Genomic DNA, 12,707 nt, shown 5'->3' on the forward strand with positions numbered 1-12,707 from the left:
CACAGGTGGGAGCAAGGAGAGCTGCAGGAGAAGAGAGAGGGTGAAGAAAGCCATACTTGTCCTTACCCTCTCTGTCCTCCACTCAGCCCTGTGGCAGCAGGAGCAGACACTTGAATCTCTAAGAGAGTGGGGAACCCTGTTGCTTTGTCTCCCTCACCTCCTGCAGCTTGGTCCCAGACATGGGTATGGTCACAGGAAATGACTAAAGCCCCAGGTTTCTGGCTGGAGGATTGAGGAGAGCCCTAGGCAACTGGAAAGTACACAAGGAAGATTTCTGAGAGGGAGGACCTCGGAAAAGTGACCCAAGTGGTTTATGAACTTTGGGGCTGAACACTGAGCTGTGCGGACATGGGTCTGACCCTGACCAACTTGCCAGAGACTTTGGCAACTCAAATAATGGAAACAATGCTAGCCAGTCAGTTGTGGTACACGGGAGGACAGAGCCTCTGCAGATGAGCTGAAGCCAACCACAGCCTGGAGATGGCTGGTCGGGACTTGCAGCCTGCACCTGGCCAGGCCAGTGCCTGCCAAAGCAAAAGTACCAGCATTCTGCATGGGATTTAAACAAGACCCAAGGTCTCATAACACATTTTTTTTAAATGTCCAGGATACAATTCAAAATTACCCAGCATATGCAGAACCAGGAAAATGCCACCTCACAAGAGAAAAGTCAGACAAAAGCTGAAATACTGCAGGTGTTGGAATTACCTGATGAAGACTTGGAGTAGGCAAAAATTGGGCCTTCATGACCTTCATCCACTAGTATCACTTCTGGGACATGTTATGTTATGCTGCAAAAGCTCTTTACAGATGTAATTTAGGGTCCCAATAGCTAATCTTAAAAGAGAGGTGTCCTGGATCATCCAGCAGGGCCTCATCTATTTTCACAAGTCTTTAAAAGCAGAGCTCATTCCCCAGCTGCAGCAGAAGGGATGGCCGAAGAGAGTGGAAGCCTGAGAAGGATTCAGCATGCTGCCTCTGAAGATGGAGGAAGCCATAGGGTACAGGCAGCTCCAGAAGCATGGACTGGGGGCCTCAGTCCTGTATCCAAGCAGAACTGAACAAGCCCAGAAGTACCTTCTTCCCAGAGCAGCCACATAAGACCCTAAGCCAGTTGACACCCTGACTTAGACCTTATGGGGCCCTAGGCAGAGAACTCTGCTGGTCCATACACATCCAGACTGCCAACCCACAGAAACTGAAATAATAAAAGGCTGTTATTTTAAGAGGCTAAGTTTGTGGTAAGTTGTTATGGTTGCAATAAAAAAACTAAAACACACTTTAAAGCAGCTATTATTGAAATGTTCCAAGAAGTAAGGGTACTCTTGAAACAAGTGGAAAGATAGAAAGTTTTAGCCAAAAAAAAAAAAAAAGATATAAAGAAAAACAAGTCGGAATTTTAGAACTAAAAAATACAATAACTGAAATAAAGTGGAGGTGACAAAGGAAACAGTGAATTTATAATGCATGCTGTAGTTTTTTAAGTCAAAATTTTTTTGTTTTGTTTTTTAATCTTGAAGAATTTGCCTTATGTTACCTTGGCCTGGGAGCCAGGATAGTGGCTGCTGGTCTCTCCTTGCCATTGATTGGATCTATGGCCTTCAGCAAGAGTCTTCATTCTCTGGCACTGGTTTCTGGTGGATAGGGAGGGCCTGAGCCAGCATTTCATTGTGTAGTAATCTCACACACTCCCTATCAGCTGTGCATTATTCCAGGGGATCCTTAGATCCTTATATACATTGAAACTTGTTGCTAGACCTGTTTGTTTTTAACTTATGGAAAATTCCAAACATTCACAAAAGTAGGGATAATATATCAAACCCAGCTTCAGTAGTCAACATATGGGCAAGTAGATTAGGGTTTTTGTTTGTTTGTTTGATCTATAGTCCCTTCCATCTTACTATATTAAAGTAAATCCTAGACATTATTGCATTTTATCCTTTATATATACATAATACCATTAAGAAAATTAACAGTACTTTATAATATATAATATCCAGTTACTATTCACATTTCCCTGATTGTTCCATAAATATTTGATTCAGGATTCAAATAAGGTCCACATCTGACAGGTAATATCCTATCTAATAAAGTTGTAATATGCTAAATGACCATCACGTCCTCACAAAGATGGTGGCACCCACAGCCAATAAGGAGGGAATATGCTAATTGACTCCCATGTCCTCAAAGATAGTGGCACCCAGTCCCCTCAGCCCCACCAGGGCAGCAGGCGCACAGCACAGCCAGGTCCACCCCCAGGCAGTCCGCTGCTCTGCACGCCTGCCTCCGGAGTCCCCCAGTCCCCTCAGCCCCCCAACTGCCCAGGGCCAGCCTGAGGCACAAGCAAACCTTGGATGGCAGCTGCCTAGCCACCCAGGGCCGGCCTGAGGCGCAGGCAAGCCTCGGATGGCGGCTGCCCAGCCTCCCAGGGCTGCCCGAGGCTCAGGTAACCAGGGCCGGCCAAGGCTTGCACTGCGGGCAGTGGCAGCAGCAGAGGTGAGATGGGGGCGTCGCCTTCCCCTGATCGCCGGGTTGCCTCTCGCCCCTGAGGCAACCCCTGAGGGGGCAGACTGGGCTGAGGGACCTCCCCTCCAGTGCACGAATTTTCATGCACCAGGCCTCTAGTCCTATATAATAAAAGCGTAGTATACAAATTGTCCCCTCAACCAGCGTTCTTCCAGGAGTTTGACCAGGGGATGGGCTGGCCAGTGGCGGCAGCAGCAGCAGGCAGCTGGGGGAAGGGAGGGAATACCCGGCCGGCAGCCACTAGGGACCCTACCAGTGCACAAATTGCATGCACTGGGCCTCTCGTCTTTTAATAGTTTCTTTCCTCCCTCCCCACTTTCTTTGCCATTTGTTGAAGAAATGAGATCATTTTTTTCATGGAATATGCCACATTCTGGTTTCACTTGTAGTCCTAATCATTAGGATACATTTTATTAGTGATGTATAACGAAGTTACTAAGTTTTAAAGTCACTTGAATTAATTCTCTTTGTAGTTTAGCCACTGTTTTAGTGTACAATGAGGATCATCTGTCTCATTTTGTTTGAAATTTTAGGGCTGGCTTTTCTAAAACACTGATTTAATTTTGCTTTCTAATCATATAAGAACATTTACAAGGTTCCCAAGTCAAAATGACTAAACATAGTATATTAGAAGTGGCTTCCAGGATGCCTTCCCAACGCTCCCCCACACTCACTCGGCCCCCCGCCCAGTGCCTACCTGTCTCATTAGTTTCTGGTTTATCCTTCAGTCTTGTTTGAATATAAGCAAATGCTTGTGTTTATATTCCTCCTCCTTTGACAGAAGTCAGTGTGCCAAACACCTGCTTTCACATCAAAGCAGTGTACTGGTATAGACATCTTTCTGACTTTGTGAAGATTTAATGGTGAATTGGGTGACTTCATATTTTTTTTAAAAAGTCTTGAGAATCAGTCAGCTATCCAAATTCATTTCAGCTCTTAAAACTTTATTGTTCACGCCCTGGCTAGGTACTTGGTTGGTTAGAGTGTCACAACTCCAAGGTTGTGAGTACGGTTCAGGGTCAACCAATGAATGCATAAATAAGTGGAACAACAAATCAATGTATGTTTCTCTCTCCTCCCCCCTCCTCTCTCTCTCTCTCTCTCTCTAAAATCAATAAATAAAAACATTTTTTAACTTTATTTTTCAGTTAATAGAATTTTGTTTCACGTAAAGTCAGAATACCTGATGATAGAAGGTCAAAATTACTGACATCTGTTTAGTGTTCAGGCAATTCTTTTAAAAACTTAGGGAGTATAAGAATTGTAAGATTTGCAAATATTGGTTACCTAAAGTCCTAACAGTGGGGCTGGGCGTGGTGAAATGACCACTCATCCATGGCCGAGTTAGACTTAGATCCCAGGTGCACTGCCTCCAGACCTCCACCCTCTGCCCCCAGGCTACTCTGTGTCCTTCCTTCCTCGTTTCCCATGAGTGCCTGAGTGTCCATCTGATTATTTGGCCTCTTTTATCACAGCCTGGGGACACCTTTCTGTTTTTGTGAGCTGCCCTTCAACACCAGAGGTTTTTGAGGTTGGTGACTGTGACTGCCCTTCCTGGTACTTGAGGGACAGCATTGCCCAGGATGCAGGTTCTTGTCAGTCCTTAGGCTTCATATATGTGACATCGATCCTGAAGCACCTGCTGGAGCAGGTGTACAGGTGAGTTCCGAAGCGCCCTTCTCCCCAGGTTTTCAGCACCAGATGTGTTTTCTGTGGCTTTCAACAGATGGGGCTGTATCCTGGAGAGGGGGTGTTGTGAAGCTGGCCCTGATCCCTGGGTGGGATGCCCACCCACCCTCCACTGGCCAGCCATTTATTCCTTGTCAGCTCTATGAAGCCTTGCCTGGCAATGCAGGTTCTGACAGTTTTCCTCCAGTTCCTTACATTGATTGAATTACTCAGTTGTTTATTCTAAAACCTATCAACCATGCTTAGTAGAAAGGGAATAAAAAGGGTCCCTCTCTTGCTGCATTGTGTTAAAGAGGTAATGCAATCCAGGGTTGACAATTCCATTTAAATGCCATCAGCGCCAAAAGTTCATTCCTAGCACTGCAGTGGGGTTTAGGATATTAGAACGTGCAGGGGAATGAGTGCCATCTTCTGCATCCTTCATTGGTCACTGTAGAAGTACAGCAAGTCCTCACTTAGTCGTCGACAGGTTCTTGGAAATTGTGACATTAAGAGAAACAACCTAAAGTAAACTAGTTTTACCAGCAGCTAATGATATGAATCAGAATTAAGTTCCACATATTTCTGGTCACAAAAACATCACCAAACTTCTAAATAAAGACCCCAAACACTTCTAATATTAGACATTGAAATAAACATCAGCTACACATACATTTGAGAAACATTAATACTAAAAACAAGTAAGGTAACAATTTTCTAACCTGCTGGTTTCAGTTCAGGGTCATGGATGGCTGGAGCCTCTCCCAGCAGCTTTAGGACGCAAGGTGGGGGTGCCCCCCCACCCCCCAGGTGCCCTTCCATCTTAGGGCCACCCATGCGCACAAAGATAGGGACACTGTACATGTACATAGGGCATTCTCCTCACGTGACATCCTTGGGATTTGGGCGGAGCCCGGAGTCCCCGGAGGAAACCCATATGGACATGGGAGACCGTGCACACTCCACACAGACAGTGGTCCCACCGGGAATGGACTTTATTTCCTCATCAGTGTTGTAAGGAAGTGACATTGAACAAAATGATATTATTTGAGAACCTGTTGTGTGTTTTTTGGTCCTCCTAAAAGAAGCAACCAAAAATATTTCATGGAAGGTTGATTTTTTTTTGCACAGAGAAATTTGAGCAAGTTCTCTTAGTGTGATTACGGGCTGCTGTGTCTGGGGAGCTATGAGCTGGTTTTCCAGCAGAGACCGGGAACATGGTGGCCAAGTCCAGGCTGGGCTTGAGTCCTGACTCTGTCACTTCTGAGTTATGTGTTCTGTGGAAGACTTTTGTTTTTACTAGACTTTTTTTTTTTTTTAGAGCAATTTTTAGTTCACAGCTAAACTCAGTGAAGTTATAGAGAATTCCCATATGACCCCTGCCCCATGCCTGGCACAGCCATCCTGGATATCAACACCCTCCCTCCCCAGGCATTTGTTACAAACCTGCATTGACACATCGTTAGTCAAAGCCTTGGCAGGCTTTTGAACCAAATTCTTCCAACTTCAAGATGGAATATGTCTCAAGGTGGTTTTTTAAGTTTTTTATTAAATGAGTATGTACGCATAGGAGCTGAGTTCGTCGTAGGTAGCACTAAATGTCAGTAGTGGAAACTATCCAGCGACCAGCAGTATTTTTAGAAATAAAGACCACAAAGCATTGCAGTCTGGTGGAAGGAAGATGGGAAAATGGGCTGCAGTCCCTTGGAGGTCACTTCTCTCGGGATTTCTGGAAAGGTTCTCTGGCAGCAGCAGAGACGTGAGCAGGGGCTGCAGAACACTGGGTGTATCAGGGACTGGTAGTGACCTTGCTGTGTTTATTTCTAGTCTGGCTTGCATATCCTTGCCTTTGTAATGTTAGTTTATAAGCACAGAGAACGGAACAAAGTAACTTCTATAGGTCATAATTTGTAAAAACGGCTCAGTGCAGACATCTTTCCCGGAGTCAGGCTGGAGGAAATCATCGGGCTGTAGAAAGTGACTTGAATGATCAGCCTCACTTTATACAGGAAGTATCCAATTATGCTGCTTGCTCTGAAATAAATGGATAGACTTTGAGAACAAGGTTAGCTGACATTCACAGCACTGGAGTTTCCTACTTTCAAGGCTTTCTTAAACTTAAAGCTGAATGCTTATTAAATGGGTAGTTTATGCCACATTACTATTATGTCATAGCAGATAGATTTTTCTTTGGAATGTCACAGCAGGGTCCCTCCTGGAGCATTGACTAGAGTGAATCTGTCTTCCTCAGATGACCCTGAGTTTCAGCGTCAACCGTGCCAATGTTTACAGTAGAGTGGATCTAAGTTTGCTGTGAGGAAGGAGTTTCCTCTAGGGAGCCATGTTTTAGTATTCCTTGAACTAAGAAAAGTCTTTTATGTGTAATATGTCTTTCGTTCTTCTGACAGATGAAGCAGCGTTAAATTAAAAGTATGCTGTTTTAAATATATTTTTATTATAAAATAAACACAGACATAGAAAAACCATATTAATCAATTCTGTAGCTTAATTATAAAGTGAATGCTGTCCTGGTCAAGTAATAGAACTGAGCCCCCTTACCCTCCAGTGACAGACCCCTCCCACCATGAAGGAGGGACCACTGCCCTGACTTTTCTAGTAATAACCTCCTTGCATATTTTCCTTAGAGTTTTCTCACCTGAATGTGCCCTCTGGACACTATGGGTTGGTCTTTCTTGCCTTTTTTTAGAAGTATGTGTGTAGACATGACTTTCTTATAATGAATAGAAGAGAAAGAGCCTGAAGAAGTTTTTCCCATATAAAATTATTAAGAACAAAATATAAATGAGAATTATACAATGGAATAAATAAGGGTAGTGACTTCTAAAAATGTATTCTGGTTTACATATGTTTTCAGAATTGTAGCTTGGCTTAAAAGTGGACAGGTAGCTTTGGTGCCCAAAATAAAACACCCCCCAGCTTGTTTCAGAAGAACCTACTCTTGATGGTTCCGGGTTCGCTAAATGTGAGCTGACCAAGAACTTAATCATGTTTCACACAGGAGACACCTTCAAGGTGGGGTCCTTGTTGACATCCCCTCACTTTTGTACTAACTATTCAAGTTTGTGAAATTGAAATGAAAAAGCTCATGTTTATGATTCTCAGAACCTGTATATCTCGGGTTTACTATTAATGGCATGAAAACAGTGATTTCCTAAAGTGTCGTTCTGTTTGTGAGGGAGCCCTGTCTTTGTTTCTGAACTCTACACAGTGCATTGCATAATGAGGCAGTTCGGGTTCTTTGATGCCAATGACTTTAAGTAAACACATAGCAGACATTTACAGTAGCATTTAGTTCCTGCTCTCAGGGGCATACAACCTGGAGAGAATTCTGAAGATGATAGGTAACTGCTAACCCAACCCAGACGTGGGGCCCAGGTAACAAACAAAGGGAGGCGATCCATCCTTTGAGTGTGTAGGAACTGAGACAGGACGTGTACTTGGCAGAATAACACACGACCTCAAGGTGCCATGCTGTTCACCTTCCACTTTCCTGGGGGTTTCACTTCCTTGCTTTGCGCTTACTGTCTGATAAACCAGATGTGCATGGAAGTTCTCACCCAGGTAGGGTTTAAGTGGACAGAGTGGGATGCCTGGCATCTGGTCATTGAGAAGCTTTTAGGACTTAATTCACGTAAAAAGTTCATGAGTTTGTCTTGATAACAAAATAAGCATGACAAAGAGGAAAGGGACAAAGGACTCAGACAGCCATGCAGTTTGCAAGCAAGGGACTAGACCAGGAATGTAGTGAGATTAATCCTCTAAAACATTTACTGTAAACTCATATAAGACTTTTTGAAGATGATTACGTGAAACAAAGCACTTAGCAGCAGCTGCATTCTTTCTTGATTATACATCTGGCATTGGTTTTTGCCATATTGTGTTTTACTGTTAAATATGTTTCTTTAAGTTGACTTTCAAACATACTTATATTTAAGAAGGAAATTTGCCATAAATAGAAGGTAACTATAATAATAAATACAATTCAAAGCAAGCCAGTCTTATTAGATTCTGCCTGATACTTAGCCTGTTCTTTCTTTGTTAAAAAACTCTGAAGTGATTTGCCCTGCTCAACTCAATAGCTTAAAAATAGAGACTTTCTCCAGGGCACAAGGAGGATTGAAAAGGGCACCCAGTGCTGCCCCAGCTCCTTAGCTCTGTTGGACCCTCAGTGTTGTTACCAGGTGGGTGGTAGGTGGTCATTGTGAGGACAGGATAGGGAGGGTGCCTTCCAACCTCAGGTGTGTGGTCCTCGTGACACTCACCGAGGCTCTCCTCTGTACTGTGCCTGAAAGTATTTCCCTCACCACTGGTGGCACCCACTCCAGCCTGGTGAGACACGACCTAGAAAAACCAAGGAATGCAAAGTTGGCAGAGACAGGGGTGGTTGTCTTGAGCTACTGTCCTTGGAATTTCCCCACCCATCAGCAGAAATGAGGAGCCTGCTGAGCACACTGGTGCTGTGCCACGTGGGACCCGTTACTTGTGCCGAAGGCCCGGACAGCACAGTGGCTGTGTAGCTGGTTAGCAGAGCCTGAGAAGGACTAGCCCTGCCAGCCTCTTGCCCTCTGCCCACCGATTGATGGTGAAGCGGCTCTCATAGGAGCTTCTGTGGGGTCGGTGTGCTCAGATGCCACCCATCCTGCAGAACCCCCTGGGAAATATTGTTATTGGAGGTGCATGTTATATTTTCTGTTCCACCAACCAAGTATGAGTAGAAGATAGTTTTTGGGTTTTTTTAAAATCCACTCAAGGATATGTTTTTATTGATTTTTCTTTAGAGAGTGGAAGGGAGAGAGAAACATGGATCGGTTGCCTCCCATACGCACCCAACCAGGGATCTAACCCACAACCTAGGTATGTGCCCTAACTGGGAATCGAATCTGCAACCTTTTGGTGTATAGAACACCGCTTCAGTCAACTGAGCCACCCACCCAGGGCACCTCTGTATTTTTATGTAATTTAAGACTCATTGGAGTTGTAAAATCATGCAGAGAATTCCTGTGAACCTGGTCATTTTTTACATTGTTTTAATGTCTAAATAGCTGGTGGTGATTCTTTGGGTTTTATTTTTTTGTAGCGTATTCCTCACTCTTACCTGATGAAGAATGGGGGAAATAGAAGGAACATACCGAACCCTGCAGACCCCAGGGGCACGCCTTGGAGCCCAGCCCCTCGCAGGAGTGAGCACCCTGGAGCCCGGGCAGGCTCCCTCGGCAGGGATGACGCGGATAGCAGCTAGAATGCAGGAGAAGCGCTTACCTCTCCGAGTAAAGCTGCTGGACAACTCTGTGGAAATGTTTGACATTGAGGTAAGAAGTGATTTTTGGAGGCATAGTTTCTTATATTTTCTTCTTTTTTTTTAATCCTCACGCGAGGATATTTTTTCATTGAATTTTTTTTTTTTTTTTTAGAGAGAGTGAAAGAGAGAGGGAAAGACAAAGAGAAACATCAATGTGAGAGAAACACTTCGATTGGTTGCCTTCTGCACGCGCCCTGACCAGGGCCCAGACAGGGTAGAAGCCTGCAACTGCCGTGAGTGCCCTTGACCGGAATCTAACCCAGGACCCTTCGGTCCACAGGCCGATGCTCTATCCACTGAACCAAACCGGCTAGGGCATGAAAGTTGAATATTATGCCCCAAATTACATTTTGCTGGTTAGGCTGCTTTTTTATGAAGTTGACTAAGGGTGGCTTTGGTACACCCAATAAAATCCTTGCAAATGGTGACATTGCATTTCTCCTTTCACTTTGGAAAATGGGATCCTCCTCTCTGTCCTTTAAAATTCTGATTATGTTGTCTCTGCACTTTTCTCTTTTGAGAAGCTGCCTGGTGCTATAGAGTACAGACTGGAACCATGGGGTATCACCCAGGTTCTCCCGGCTCAGACACTGGCTACCTGAGTGGGGGTTGTTAATTTGCCTCATTACATGTCAGCTTCCTCGTCTGAAATGTGGGGGCGACACAGTCCCCAAGCTCAGGGTGGCTGGGTGGGACTGAGCTCTCATCATGCAGAGAACCTGGATGGGAAGTGTTGCACAGTCTTAGCATAGAACTGGTTTTTCTAGGTCAGCCATAATAACATTTGTATTTTTTAAATTCCCTAATATTAGATTGAACTGATAATGTTGGCAAAAACAATTATATATATGTATGTATCTATGTATATACATATGTATTTTTAAAGGACAATTTTAGACCAACATAATACATTAGAAAATATGTTTCTGATTTTTCTAAATGACATTAGAATAAATATTTTTAAGTTATTTATTTTCAAATGTAATGCATAAATATATTATCTTTTTTAAATATTTCATATTGACTTACAGTAGTATCTGTTTGGTTTTTTTAAATATATTTTTTATTGATTTCAGAGAGGAAGGGAAAGGGAGGGAGAGATGGAAACATCAATGATGAAAGAGAATCATTGATCAGCTGCCTCCTGCACAACCCCTCCTGGAGATTGATCCCACAACCTGGGCATGTGCCATGACTGGGAATTGAACTGTGACCTCCTGGTTCATGGATCGAGGCTCAACCACTGAACCACACCCACTGGGCACAGTAGTATTTTTAGAAGCTTTTCCTGATCTAATGTCAAAAGTAAGGACAAGAAAATGAACTTAAACTTTAGCAGATTAATTTATGCTTGGGTTTTTCTGTCAAGAAATCAAGATGCTGCACAGAAAATAAAACAGTTATTGAGTTGTGGGCCAGGCTGTGAAGGGGCCTGAAGGAAACCTCCTTTAGCTTCTGGCAGTGCCTAATTATAGAGTGCATTTCATGAAAAAGGGGAGGGGGAGGAGGAGATGAGCACAGTGAGGCTAGAAAGGGGTCAGCAGGGCTGCTGGAAGGGAGGCTGGCCTCTTGCTTATAGCCTAGGGCACACCATTCTCTCCCTTGAGTGCCCAGATTCATAGTGTCTGAACTCGGGACCCTGAATACTTCTTTTAAGGTCTTATTTGAGGAGGACATCAAATATCACTTCATCAGGGCAGTGGTAACTGAAACTGGCAGGACCTGTCTGTTCAGCTTCCCAAGTCACTATGTTGCAAGAGGCAGCCTCTGTAGGGAAGGTAGTCTGGCACAGGCAACCTTTGACCCTGAGCAGCTAATGGGTGGCTACTGGTTCCATGACTGCATTTCCTGGCTCACCAAGACACCCTTCCGTAAATCACCTGTAGGAAATAGGTAAAGGTCTGGGCATTAAGTGGGCTCCCAAAACTTCCAGGCAAATATTTGGAAGAATTTCCACCATGTAGCCATCCTATGCTAAACACATTCACTGTGGTCTGGGCTTATAACAGGATCAAAATTTTTAAAAGATGGAAAGAAGGAAGAAAGAAAAGAAAAGAATTGTACTAAGTTTACTGGTCTTTATCAACTAAAACTAGGCCCCAGAAAAGAAAAAAACACACACTTATTGTTGAGTCATAAATAGGTTGTAGTCCTTCTCTGAGAAATTTACTAAGTATCTGGGTCATTTTATACATAAGGAAGTTAGAGATGGTATTTTGTAAAGGTTTCAAAATATTTAGAGCATGTAAAAGTTTTAATAAATTGAGATTGTTGTTTATATTAGTCAAATACAACTATCATGTTTGGTATTTGTATAGTCCTGGAGAGTTACCAGAAATTAAAGAATCAAATTGCTGTTGCATATCCTGAGGTAGATAGGGTACTTTTTAAGTTGTGGTTACCTACTGATGCATACCTTTTAGGAGAAGTTAAAATTCAAATTTGTGCCAGTTAGCTTTGGTAAATAACAAAACTTAGTAGCTTAAAACAAACATACTATTGCCTGTGTGTCTGAGTGTTGGCTTGGAGGTTCTTCTGGTCTGGCTGGCTTTGAGGGGCTGCGTGGTCTATGATGGCCTTACATTTCCACAGCCTCAACTAGAATCTTCCTCCTTGCAGACTCTCTCCCTCCAGTGAAAACATGGCCTTGCTTGCCTGGGGATGAGTGGAAACTGTAAAGTCCCTTGAGGTCTAGATTTGGAATTCGTGCATTGTAGCTTCTGCCAGGTTTTACTGATCCATTGTAGCTTCTGCCAGGTTTTACTGATCAAAGCAAACTCCCAGGCAAACCAGGATTCACAGGGTGGAGAGGCAGAGCCACCGTGATGGGTAGGGCGTGCCAAGGAAGCTATGGCCTTTTGCTGCTACCACAGCAGCTGTTGCCAGTGGATTAGGAACACAGTCCTGGAAAGAAGACCATCTGTGAAGCTCAGTGCCTGTGTCAGTGGGCTGGGCTGGTTTGCTAAATGATAGACACACTTCGTTGCCCTGTCCCATAAGTGCTTCCCCTAAATTCCTCCGGAAGCAGCTAGTCTGAGAAGGCAGGTATGCCCTGCTACTTTCTGCCTCCAGGTCTCTTGTGTGTTGCAGCTCCTAAGATCCAGAGATCAAGCCTGGTTACCTCTCTGGGCCTTTTGTCCCTGCTCTACGGTCACTCTTCACTGGTCACCTGTGTCCCCACTGCCCCCTCCTT

The 12,707-nt window shown here is 44.0% G+C and overlaps 1 protein-coding gene across 8 annotated transcripts in view; it reads left to right on the top strand.

Annotated features, from left to right (window-relative positions):
* Positions 1-12,707, top strand: part of FARP2 (FERM, ARH/RhoGEF and pleckstrin domain protein 2) — a 100,322-nt gene that overhangs the window by 7,239 nt on the left and 80,376 nt on the right. For 6 of the 8 annotated variants that reach the window (XM_079782273.1, XM_079782274.1, XM_079782270.1 and 3 more), the window contains exon 2: positions 9,293-9,524. In XM_079782273.1, coding sequence (XP_079638399.1) covers positions 9,321-9,524 — 204 coding nt within the window. In that variant the 5' untranslated portion in view covers positions 9,293-9,320. Of the gene's footprint in view, positions 1-338; positions 1,242-3,759; positions 4,186-9,292; positions 9,525-12,707 lie in introns of those variants that run through there. The other 2 variants (XM_079782272.1, XM_079782271.1) reach the window with 2 other exon arrangements.

Source organism: Cnephaeus nilssonii (genome assembly GCF_951640355.1).
Source record: "Cnephaeus nilssonii genome assembly, chromosome: 10".
In the NCBI taxonomy this organism is placed as follows: Eukaryota; Metazoa; Chordata; class Mammalia; order Chiroptera; family Vespertilionidae; genus Cnephaeus; species Cnephaeus nilssonii.